At 38.6% G+C, this 13373-nt stretch overlaps 1 protein-coding gene across 1 annotated transcript in view; it reads left to right on the top strand.

Annotated features, from left to right (window-relative positions):
* Window positions 1-11151, top strand: part of cables2b (Cdk5 and Abl enzyme substrate 2b) — a 43505-nt gene extending 32354 nt beyond the window's left edge. The window contains exons 6-9 of the mRNA XM_036591450.1: window positions 3095-3189; window positions 5687-5793; window positions 8232-8436; window positions 10195-11151. Of these exons, the coding sequence (XP_036447343.1) occupies window positions 3095-3189; window positions 5687-5793; window positions 8232-8436; window positions 10195-10335 (548 nt within the window). The 3' untranslated portion in view covers window positions 10336-11151. The remainder of the gene's footprint in view (window positions 1-3094; window positions 3190-5686; window positions 5794-8231; window positions 8437-10194) is intronic.
* Window positions 11152-13373: the final 2222 nt, after the last annotated feature.

Raw genomic sequence — 13373 nt, 5'->3', positions numbered from 1 at the left:
TGCGCTTTGTAGTTCTACAGTTACAGACTGTAGTCCATCTGTTTCTCTGCATACTTTGTTAGCCCCCTTTTACCCTGTTCTTCAGTGGTCAGGACCCCATGGACCCTCACAGAGCAGGTACTATTTGGTTGGTGGATCATTCTCAGCAGTGCAGTAACACTGATGTGGTGGTGGTGTGTTAGTGTGTGTTGTGCTGGTGCGAGTGGATCAGACACAGCAGTACTGCTGGAGTTTTTAAACACTGTGTCCACTCACTGTCCACTCTATTAGACACTCCTACCTTGTCAGTCCACCTTGTAGATGGAAAGTCAGAGACGATAGCTCATCTGCTGCTGCACAGTTTGTGTTGGTCATCCTCTAGTCCTTCATCAGTGGTCACAGGACACTGCCCACAGGATACTGTTGGCTGGATGTCTTCAGTTCTCAGTCCAGCAGTGACACTGAGGTGTTTAAAAACCCCAGCAGCACTGCTGTGTCTGATCCACTCGTACCAGCACAACACACACTAACACACCACCACCACATCAGTGTTACTGCAGTGCTGAGAATGATCCATTATTATGTATGTATTATATTATGTTCATTACTGTGTACATTCAGTACACATATGTATAAGCATTCAGTATTATGCACATTTACTACACACATAAACCATAGTCAGGCATGACTAAGATGTTGTTTTGTATTATATCTATAGTGATTCTGGACTGTTCCAAAGATTCTTGATAAACATATCCAATTTAGAGCCAAAATAGGAGCGTTTTTGATCCATGTAAAGCAAACCATTTACGGTCTGAGATGTTTTCTGCATTCCAAACGCTGCTGCAATTTGCCTGAAGATAATTTTCTCAAGAAAAGAATTTCATGTTAGAAAATTGGCAAGTGTTCTGCAAAGGTTGATGAAGACAAACAAACTTAAGTCCTGGATTTTACCAATCCAAAAAGGGTAAACAGAACAGACCTTAATAAACAAATTTCTAACCATTTATTTGATTTTTAATAAGTGGCTTTGTGTGACTAAGAGATTTAAAAAGATTAAGATGGTAAACCTTGTTGTGCTGTTTGGCAACTGTGACACATCACACACTCTCAGAAATAAAGGTAGTAAACTGTCACTGGGGCAGTCCCCCTCTTGTCAATAAGGTGGTTCCCTCAAGGGGATGTATCAGTACCTTTAGTCAGGGAGCATAACTGAACCATAACTGTACCATAATCCACTGAAATTATATTTTCTAAGCTGTACTGACTCCACACACCCCGTCTCGTCTCCAGGCTTTTTATTTTATTGTTCTGTTTTAAATCATTAGATTTTGAAAAGGTACAAATACAAACTTTTCACCTGGAAAAACTTACTTAAGGTGCATAGTTGGACCTTAAAACCACTGTTGTACCTTTTGAGGGAACATTTACATTGTTTGTACCTTGATGAACAAAAAATTAACCTGCACAGAACCTTTATTTCTAACAGTGCACAGCACTTTTGCAAAGTTGATTTATTGTTCTACATCATACATACTTACTAGACCAGATGTTAAAAAAGTCCTTGTGAAGCCTAATAGGCACAGAAAGCATGTACTTTAAATAAAGATTATACTATAGTTTACTTAATCTAAAGTATATTCCTTAGATTTATTTTTTTAGATTAGATCTTATGAAAGCATGTCTGAAAAGTCTGCAGATTGATCCTGTAGATGTTCTAAAGAAGCATTGCTGAGAGTTTTCTTTTTTAAAGTAAAACTATCCCACCTTCTCCAGCTTTAGACGACTGACAAATTAAAGAAGAAAACCTGAATAAATGAATGGAGAAAGATAGCGCAAGTGCAGATGCCTCCAGAGAGGTGAACTGCATGATACAGTTTAGCAATTAACATCCTGTCATGCTGTGTGTATAAAAATGCTTAACCAGTTAAGCTGACCTTGATTTTAAATCAAGTGGAAAAGATCTAAATGACTTTGAAAGAAGGTTCATTATTGGGGCCTATTGGCAGGAGCCTCAGTTACAAAGACTGCTCAACTGGCTAGTGTTGCAATAGGAACAGTGACTAAAGAGACTGCACTGGAAAAACATTAGCAAATAGGGTTGGTTGGGAGAGTATGTTCAGGGGTCGTAATGCGTGGGCTTTTGTTTAAGATGTAATGAAAAATAAAAGAGCAACTGTTTCTCAGCTGACTGAGAATGTCAGTGAAGGATGTGATCAGACTGTGTCAGCAAAAACAGTTTGTCCACAGCTATATAGAGAAGGATATAATGGAAAGGTTACAGCATGGAAACTCCTCATTACAAACATGAATGCACTTTTGAGAGTTCAGTTGGGCAAAAACCGCAGACATAGGTCTACAGAGATGTGGAAAGTAGTGGTCAGATGAGTCATCTTTCAGTATTCTCCACAGGTGGGCGAGTGCATGTGTGGCGTACATCAAAAGAACGGTACAGGCTTGACCAGTGGCTCTGTAATGCTTTGGGGGACATTTTTGCTGGCATGGTTTGAGTCTGCTTGTCCCCTTAGAAGGAGAGGGTTCTGCAAATCACTACAAAGCTGGAAAAGAGAGATATTCTCTGATCAATCTCTGAATATAGCTGAGAGTTGGAGAGAGAGGCAGGTGAAATCAAACCTCATGCCTTAGTGAAGTGTCAGATGTAATGTTGTCGTCAACCAAGAGGGTTTTGGCCAGAGAGAACAGAGACCTGCTGGAGACATCTTTCCATTTTTGGATTTGCATGAAGAGATGAATTTCTTAGACTGAGCATCTTTTGAACTTATTTGAAGCCTAAGTCTGTTAATGATTCTCTTGTTAAAGTCAACTTGAATCGGAAATCAACACATTTTGCTTCCATACTGTCCATATTTCTAAGTGAAATGCAGTATAAGGGAGGGTCTCGGAGCCAGGTACACTTAAATTACAGGTACTTTAACTCGTCTTTCTGTGTGGGGACAAAATTTGTGAAAAAGTCCTGTGTTGTGGGGACATTTGCTTGCTCTCCAACAGAAGAAAATCCATTCCGTTTTACTGGATGAAGTTACATTAGCTTCAGTGTGTGGGCAACTTATTAAATGCAATAAAGATAAATTTGTTTTTGTTGTTTTTTTTCCAGGTCTGGATGACACTGATTACGATCCCAACCTGCTAAGTGACCCGCAGTGGCCTTGTGGGAAGCACAAGAGAGTGCTGATCTTTGCCTCCTACATGGTAATTGAGAGGGAAGGATTTGGGGATTAAAAAGAGATATAAATGATGGCATGTACGCAATATGAAATAAGGATGTCTGAGCTTTTTAATGTGGTATTTCTATAGATGCTAAACTGTAAATATGGACTGTAATAGGGCGTACGGATTATTGGTACTGGACTGTAATTTTCTTATCAGTGTACTCATTAAAGGAACTGGTCAACATGTAAACATTTGGTGCTCCAATTTCTATGAGAAGGACCTGCTATGGAGGCTAAATGAACGTAGCATTTTTGGTTGAATTACTTGAAAGAGCCACTCTTACTATACCTGATCAGTTTATCTGTTCATGCTCCAGCTACACATCTTTCATAGTGAGTTGCAAGGTTGGACCAGCAGAATGCTGGCAAAAAATGTTATTCAGTTTAATGATAGACTGTAGCAAAGAGCTGAGATTCATAGTGTGTTATTAATTTCAAATGATATTTCTTTTGTCTTTGAACAGTCACAGTTGAAAAAAGGTTGGATTTTTTTTTTTTTATGATGTAAGCGAGTTAACATTAGGATGGTAGCTCAGAAGGGTATCATTTAAGACTGTAAGCTCAATGTAGGGCTGGGCGATAAAACGTTAACGTTAAATAATTATCGCGATATAACTTTCCTCGATAGAAATATAAGAAATCTTCGATATAATAGAGAATTCTCATACTTCTATGTTTAGTGACTGCCCTGGTGGTATTTTCTACTGCAAGGCAAGTGACACTACTCTGCTGTTGCCACGAGAGGGCGCACTTCCGAGTTTTTCTACGTGATTAGAGAGGGAGGGGGTGACAAGTAAAATGAGTCGCCAAATACACTTTGGCAACGTCTCAATTGGTGGAGTTATATATTCCCTGTCTGAGTGGAGTGACCGGCGATCTCTTCTCCTGTGATCAAGTATGAGTGATAAGTGGTGTAACTATACTGGCCCAGAGCAAATTCACCTCTTTCCTAGCATCCTAACAAGCTTTAGCAATGTAAAATCACATCTGCTCCACACAACTAAAGCGCTCAGTCATATTTTAGTGTTAGTGCATTCCCAAGCAGCAAAAGTAAAACAAAGAAATGGGTTCATGAGAGTTACAGACCTGATTTAAACAAAAAAAAAAACTTGAGGATGCTGTATGTGTACCATTAGAGAGTGGGAGAAGGTTAGCTTCCCAGGCTAGCTGTTTTTAGCAGCTGGCTAACTTGAAGCAGTGCTCTGTCGTTCACACAGCATGGCGAATCGATGTTACTGTCGATGCTACTGTCAAACAAGACAAAACCGATTTCAGTTTAAACGTACCTAAAAAGGACTCTCTTTGTCGGGTGTTAGAGATCCACACTGCAGTTAATGCTTTTACACAGTGAGCGTCAGATATACTGCAGTTCACCCCTCAAACTACTACGATAGAATAGAGAAACCCAGGCGTCGCTAGCTGGTGTCTGAATACTGTGATATGCTCTGACATGGATGTGGTGGGAGTGACGACAGTAAGGCGGTGTGATCCATCACTGACGTACCGAGCCAGATAATGTTTGCTGTTCTTATTAAGCTGACGTTGTTGAGAAACTAAACAGTTTAGCGCTTGTAACCAGATAGCCGAGCGCTCGTCACCAGACAGCTAAAATAATCTGTTTTCTTTCTTAAATTATGAATATTCCAAAAACTGTGGCCGTGCTTTTCAGGCTGGTAAAAACAGCTGACCCGAAAATTTCTCCCACTGTCCCATGACAGATCTGTGAAATGTTCCACTGTTCGGTGAGTGTTTGTCACATTCTGACCATAAAGGATAACTGACCACTCAGAAGCAAAATTCAGCCTTCAACCTTGCAAGAAATAAAGATTTGACATTTATTGCGAAATGTATTGATATCAACTGATATGAAATGTTTTATCTTGATCATTTTTGGCCATATCGCCCAGCTCTAGTTCAGTGTTATGCAGGGACTCCAAACAAAGTGCTCTACAATTTGTCATTGTGCTGAATAGGACTTTTGGCCATGTTCTGTAAAGCTTATTCAACCTTGCAACCACTGGGGGGGAAAAAACATTTGTGGGCAGAGCATCGTCAGTCATTCTGCTCCGACACTCTCCAGGCTTCCTGTCTGTCTTTCTCTACGTTGGCGTTAGTAAGGAATTAGACCTTGACAGCAGTCTGTGACTGGTTTGTTTTGGTGTCTTTGAGGGGGTCATATTCGGGTTGATCCGTTCTCTTGTACTAACCCTACCGCTCCATCTCTCTGCTCTGTTGTTTAGCCTCCATGCTGTGAGGTTGAGCTGCATATAGATTCAGGCTATATTTTAGCCAGGGCTTCTCTGACCTACAGACACAGATATATACACCAGTTAACGTCATCACTGAGCACACCCTAATACTGCTCGTTATAGTATAGCAGGTTTGTGGAGGCTGTGACGAGAACGTATTTAATATTTTTCTATTTGTGTTTAACTCAGACACTTTACTTCCTCTCTAACTTTCACTCTCTCTTTCAGACTACAGTGATAGAGTATGTGAAGCCGTCAGATCTGAAGAAAGACATGAACGAGACCTTTAAGGACAAGTTTCCTCACATCAAGCTCACACTCAGCAAGATCAGGAGGTAGGCCACACACATCCACACAAAGCACACAGGAAGGGCACCACTCTACTTCTGATATACAGCAAAAACACAGATCAGCAGTTAGTAGAAGTGATGCACTGATTTGAAGTTGTATCTGTGCGTCAACCTGCCTCGTTACACCAACCCGGTGGTCCTTAGTGTTGTGGCAGAAAACTTTTCCCTGTAGTTCTAGATCTTTACGTCAGAGGGGTGAGCTTTCCGGATCAGAGTACTTTCTTCTTAACTGCTGTGAATTAAGATTGTTTTTAAAACGGTTAAGATAACTGAAACTCAAGGCACTTTGGCTTTACATGGTGTCACTAGGTTATAGTGTATTTTCACACATTTTCACTTTCCATCCTTTTGATTTGAGCTGCAAACCCATCAGTGGGTGAGGGTTGATCTTTAGTTTACTTGTTCTAAATGTATTCATTAGATTTGTTTCATACTGGTAAGATTTTTCTACGTTTTCACCTGTATTTATATATGTACATATGCTTCTCTTTGGGTGCTTATCATGCTTAAAGATGAAGGTGTAGCCAACTGGCATAGATCAAATGATCTTCTGTGTTCAGTTCTCTGTAATTATGTTTTTTGTCTAATGTTTTTGCTTAAAATGTTTTAATGAAGCTCCTGTCAGAGACTTAGTCAGAGAAGAGTATACTTTTTTTTAGTTGATTTATTTTTTTAGATTAGAGCTCATGAAAACATGTCCGAAAGGTCTGCAGATTGATCCTTTAGAGGTTCTAAATAAGGAATGCTGAGAGTTTTCATTTTTTAGAGTAAAACTATCCCACCTTCTCCAGCTTTAGATGACAAATTAAAGAAGAAAATAAATGAGTGGAGAAACACAGCGTGAGTGCAGATGCCTCCAGAGAGGTGAACTGCATGATACTCTGCGCTGTGGCATGTATAAAAGTGCCTAGCAAGTTAAGCTGACCTTGATTTTGAATCAAATGGAAAAGACAAAAAATTCAAGTCACTTTGGCTTTACATGTTGTCACTAGGTTACAGCGTATTTTGACATTTTTCCACTGTCCATCATTTTGATCTGAGCTGCAAAACCCTGATTGAGTGATGGTTGAATTGATCTTTCGTCAGTCAGTATTAAGTATTAGTATCATGCAGTGTTCAGCATTAATAATTGCCTGATTCGACTAGGGCAAGTAAAATGTCAAGTGGGGACAGCGGCATTGAAAATCACTTGCCTGGTTGGGCTGGCTGCCATTTTCATGTTTTTGAGGATAATTGATTCAGTGAACAACATACTTGATTTCACTTTCACCTCGCCTAACCTTTTTTAATCTAACCAGTCGCTTTGGTTGTTGATAATCATCTGTGGTACAAGGCTTTGAGTACTTCTGTTTCAGCATTTTGACAAGCGAGACACTTTTAATTAAATTCCTTTGTGGAAAAATCAGTGTCTTTGGGTTGATTTTGACCAGTCAGACGTTTTACACGGTATGTGGGACTTTGCTGTTTATAGAGAACAGTTACTAGATTGTTATAAAGAATCCTTTGGTGATCGCACATGAATGAGCGCCCATCATCAAAGCTGGACACGTGTGTAAGTGGGATGTATACAGCAGTGCTTTTATGTAATAATACAGATGACACACGTTCCCTTTCTCTCTCTATCTCTCTCTCTCTCTCTCTCTCTATCTCTCTCTCCCTCTCTCTCTCTCTCATGCAGATATCAGTACATTCACTAGAAAAGAGTTCTTTGCAGCACAAATGTATAGATGCTTATTGACAGTATATGAAGAGTTCCACATTATAGAACACTTAAGTTTTTCTTTTTTTCTTTCATATACACATTGTTGAGTGTGGGCTTTACATGTGCAAAAATATTATTTGATATATTATGATTAATACCACCTTTTTTAGAGAAATATAAAAATAAGTTTGCCATTAAACATCAGCTGTTATTCTGTCACTTATATCTAAAATTGTTACAAGTAAAAGTACAGCATATGGGAATGAAAGTCTAAATGATAATAATGCTTTTTTTAAATATCGTTCTAAAGAAATGTATGTGTTTTTATATATTAAAAAAATGAATTTGAACAAGATTTGAATAAAGAAAAGTAATGACCGTAAACATGCTGTTGCAGAGTTTTCTAATGACACTGGAGCTGGGAGCCGGGAGGAGTTTTGAGCTGTATATCTCACTAAAAAAATCCACCTGAATCCCTATAAGTGAAACAAAATTAGATTTTACAGGGATCAGAAAATCCCTGCAGAACTAAAAACTGCATTTAAATGAACTCCTCCTTATTTGAGACCTTTTGTAGATATAAAGATATTAAATGTTAACCGGACATAATTTTATATTGCAGTAAAATCTCTGAAAGTTGATACCTGTGTTAACTCTGGCTCTTAAATGTTTCTTATTTTCTCTGTCTGAGTCTTTCTCTCTTTGTCTTTTGCATGATCAGTCTGAAGAGAGAGATGTGTGTTGTGGGGGAGGAGTGCAGTCTACAGCCGGTCACTATAGCCATGGCATTCGCCTACTTTGAGAAGCTGGTGCTGCAGGGCCATCTGAACAAGCAGAACAGAAAGCTGGTAGCAGCCGCGTGCCTTCTGCTGGCAGCCAAGATCAGCAGCGATCTCAAGAAACAAGAGGTCAAACAGCTGATTGATGTGAGTACACGAAAAAAAAAAACTATACAGTGGGTGTAATGATACACATATCTTCAGGTTTAATACAGTTTGGGATTCTGAGGTCAGTATTCAATACAATTTTCAATATTTTCTATGTAAAAAAAAAAAACAATTGCAATGATTTGCAAGTTGCAAGAACATTGAACACATATCAGATGTTGAAAGTGAGACATTTTACCATTGCATGAAAACTTAACTCATTTACAACTTGATGGCAGCAACGCATCTGAAGTGATTTTAGTCATGTTTTCATATTCCAATAGTAACTTTAATTGGGAATTTTCACAGCAGTCGGAAAGATATTTCTCAGTGTTCATCTTTTTGTACCATAAAAGTGATCTTTTTCATCTGAAGCATTTTTTGATTACTGAGTTGTGTTTTAATCAGAATTCACTCCTGTACTGTTTTATTTGTTGCACTGGTGGCTGTAATGCAGCACCATTTTGGAGCATGTAAATCACTGACAGGGTGGGCTAGCCAGGATAAAGTACAGCCTTCACACAGTGATGTTTTAGCACAGTTTTGAATCAAAGTCATCATCCTCCCACAAAAATTCAACATAGTCAGTATTTTGCAAGCTTTTATGCAGATTCATCAAAAATGTGCTACAGATGCCATGATAATAAAATTTATTAAAATTTTATTGTGCTAAAATGTGTTGAGTTTGTGGTCAAAAATACAATTGACACATTCAACGCAGCCTCTTTTAACTAAACATATTTAATTTGTTGAATATATATTGTATAATGTATAATGTATTGAGGTTGGAAAGCTCATCTGGTTCTAAAACCCTAGAATCGTATTGAATTAATTATCTTTTGCCTTAATTTACCAGATATTTTAGTGACTGTTACAACTAGTGCCCTAAGTCTATCACAACTAATCCCATCTATGGGAGAAGTTGCTACATGTCGACTTACACCACTTTGGGCTAAATTGTTCATAAACAGTAGGTGCTGGAAACAATGTTTACATTTTTATTTGTAGCTGAGATGCGTGGATTGCTTCTTCTGGAAAGAACAGGGTGATCCAAAAAGATTCATCCGATTTCAATATGATTTATTTCTCTTGTAAATCATTACAGAACAATGCAGTAAACTGTAAATGGTTTAAATGAGCATAAAGTTTATTATGTTATTTTACAAGTGCTCAATATGAACCTCCTCCAGCTGTACAGACATCAACACCATAGTCAAATTCATCCCATACTGGATTGAGCATGTCGGGTGTCGCTGCACTCACGGCTCTTTCAGTGCGATTTCGGAGATCATCCAGTGTTGTGGAACCAACGACGAACGCTCTGAGCTGTTGGAGGTTCACTGCCCACTAAAATCATGATACACAGTTATGACGGATTCACTCTTATTGAAGTGGAGAACGCAGAACGCTTTCTGTTCAGGGGTCTCATCTCCTCTCAGACTGAAGGGAGCCATCTTCCAGTGACAGTCAGAAACTCTGTGACCCCCTCTTTCAATCGGTATGTGATTTGGTTCCTAGATGCCTCATGGTTTTGAAAATATGGCGCTTTGAAATTGGATGAATCTTTTTGATTTGTAAATTAATCTTGCCTAAATACTTGAATGATCAAGCAAAAAACAAAATATGTTTATTGCTCTGCCCTACATTACGGAATTATTTTACGAAACTCTGAACACAAACGTCTTTGACGTTGCCATTTTTGAGCTTCAGGACGTGAATTAAGGGGTTAATTTCTGTATTCCGTTCTTTTCTTTCCAGAAACTAGAGGAGAGGTTTCGTATCAGCCGACGGGAGCTGATCTCAGTCGAGTTCACTGTGCTGGTGGCTCTAGAGATGGCCCTCTACCTGCCTGAAAGTAAGGTCATGCCACACTACCGCAGACTGGTCCAGCAGGCCTGAGCCTCAATACAGCAGCTCAGAGAAGTACTAAAGATCCCCCTGAACAGGAGGCTGCAAAACGTGATGTTGCTGTGCGTTGAATTTTTTCCGTGTTCAGCACTGATGTATATCTACACTGAGCTCTGAGGAGGGGGATCTATTTATAGACTCCAGGCCAGCACTGAGCCTTTGTGGTTTTTCGTTAAGATTTGTTTTTGGTTTTTTTTTTTTTTATTTCACATGGGACTAATTCGAGAGATGAAATGGCAGTGGATGTGAAGAGGACGCTTTAAATCAACTCTAAAGACTTTAAACGTCAAGGGAAAAGCTTTTCCCAGATCCTGTGTGGACGTGTATGTGGGCACATAGAGTTTTTTGTTTGTTTGTTTGTTTGTTTGTTTGTTTGTTTTCTAACATTCCGTGGCAGTTTACCAAACAAAACAACTATTTATAATTTAAAAAAAAAGAACTCTCCTTTTGTAATCACTTTACTGCATATTATATTTATACCCACACTGAAGCAACTCGTTTAACTTACTATTACTCTGTATTATTGTTAGATTCAGGTAATTCATCCATGTAATCTTATGCAATGAGTTTTCTCGCACGGTATTGATCACTGGTAGCACACCCTGGTAGCATTGTGAGTGACCAGTATGACCGTATTCTGTGTTATGAGATTTATAAGGCCTTGCACTAAGGCTCTAATTGTGAAGTGCTCTATATTAGAGCTAATTCAGACTAAAGCACGTTTACTGTGCTTCGGTATTCAATTTTCTTTCCCCTTAGACTTTTAAAAATGTGGTTTATATTTTTCAGTGCCGTGTTTATGATGGCTCCAGGATGTAATATATATATATATATATATATATATATATATATATATATATATATATATATATATATATATACCCTGGCATTTTCATCTCTGCTTTGAAAATGTCACTGTGGTGTCTGTGCTATACTTATCAAATGTGGTAGCCAAAATGAAACCGGCAGAGTGCTTCCTCCTCTTCTAGTATACTAAACACACACAAATTAGGGAGCACTTGCTCTCTATACTGTCTGTTAACCAACTTTAATGGAACTCTCTCTCGATTTGCTCCAAGCATATCTCGTCACTGTGATTGACCCGACACTCCACAGACACTCTAGAAGTCTGTGTGGTGGAAATTCTGACTGCTGGTTCTGCTTGTGTGGAGATTTCGGTCCTTTGTCACATAAAAAAGCTTCCAGCACTGTGTTAATGTGTTTAAAGCAACAGACGTGTCCAGTTAAGGTCCTACCTGTTGTTTTGAACACATCTATTTTGAGAGTGCAGTTGATAAGGGTGGAACTGTCAGACTTAAAATCATGATGATTAGAGTATCTTGTTCAATTCCTGTCTTCCAGCACTTTTTGTTTTTTTATATTTATTGACGGTCATTAACAGTTGTCTCCATACATGTGCTCAATAACTGTTGTGTATTGGTATTTTTATATATATATTAATGTTAAGTAAAAATTACATGTATGTTCCCTGCACACAGTATTGTGCAAAGGTTAGAGACCACCATTCATTTATTTAATATCCACTCAAAACAGTCATTAAACATATATTTGATATTTTTCAGGTGATATATCTGAGGAGATTACAAAGGAGATAATCCACTTGCATAAGGAATTGGAAAGCAAAAAAATATTTAAAGATACACAAAAAAAATTGGACTCTATTGGACTCTAATTGGACTCTATTGGACTGCCTTCTACGCTGTAGACTAGGATTCAGTTACCCGCCTGGGGAAGCAGCCTACACTATTCCAATAAGAGTCCTTGGGCAAGACTCCTAACACTACCTTCACCTACCTGTGTAAAATGATCAAGTTGTAAGTTGCTCTGGATAAGAGTGTTTGCCAAATGCTGTAAATGTCAGTGGTAGACCACAACTGTCACCATCAGATAAACAGTACCTAACCCTTGTGTGGTGTTGATCCACCTCATTATTGATTATTAAATCAATACAGCCATAACAATTTCTGTAAAAATACCAGATGTTTAAAATATCACAAGTGTCCAGCGTAGGGTTCTCCTTTAGCCAATCAGCAGCCTGTCTATGTTGTCCACCCTCACACACAGACACATACACACTAACAGCAGGCCATGTAGGAGGAGAACAGAGTGAAGGACACAGCACCTCCAACTTCTATTCCCCACGGGTTCACCCAACACCACATGTGTAATATAAATGTGTGGGGGGTGAACAGAGTGAAGACACTGAAAATGGGTTTTTTATGTGTTCTTCACAGAAAATGAGCAAAAACCAAGGAATCTGAGGTTGAAATAATTAATAATAATAAATCGCATCATTTTTTACTTTTGGGCAACATTGAAAATGGATCCCACAGACCTGAACACCACACATGGGTTACAGCTTTCATCTTTGTGAGATGAGCAAGCCAATCTGATAAAAATCTGAACTTTGGAGGTGTGGAAAATATCCCTGCAGATTTCTTCAAAAAACTGAAATCAAGTCTGTATTAAAGGCAAAGAGTTAACACACTAAATATATTATATTTATATATATTTAGGTGTAATTTGCTGTTAAATATAGGTTTTCTTCTTTTTTTGTCCCTGATGTTTAAAAATCAACTTGGCTTAATGGCCATTTTGACTGGAAGGGTGGTCTCTGACTGGCATAATACTGCATATACTGTGATCAGAGACTACAACCAATTCAGACCTTTGCACTTTAGCTGTGTGGTGTGTTTAAGCTGTATTGTAGTATTAATGTCCCAGTAAGGAATTGCTGAAACTGGCCTTGCTGAGTTTATGGTAAATATACACAACAGAGTGTTGTGTATATGGGTGGGTGCAATTCCTCTTTGGGCCTTAAAGGGACTGGTATGAGGTACTTTCTCTCTCTACCTAAGATATTTATCATTATGCAATACCTGTGCGAAATGAGACTTGTGTTCACAGTGATATTTTGTAGCACTTCAGGCACCATCTTGTGGTAAACGTTGGCAATAACCATGTGCGTCATGCCACTGAGGAAACAGCTGATAAGACAGTTTTGCTTT

The sequence above is a fragment of the Colossoma macropomum genome, unplaced genomic scaffold, assembly GCF_904425465.1.
Source record: "Colossoma macropomum unplaced genomic scaffold, Colossoma_macropomum, whole genome shotgun sequence".
Lineage (NCBI taxonomy): Eukaryota > Metazoa > Chordata > Actinopteri > Characiformes > Serrasalmidae > Colossoma > Colossoma macropomum.
Note: the sequence above shows the minus strand (reverse complement) of the source record. Positions and strands in the feature narration are given on the sequence as shown.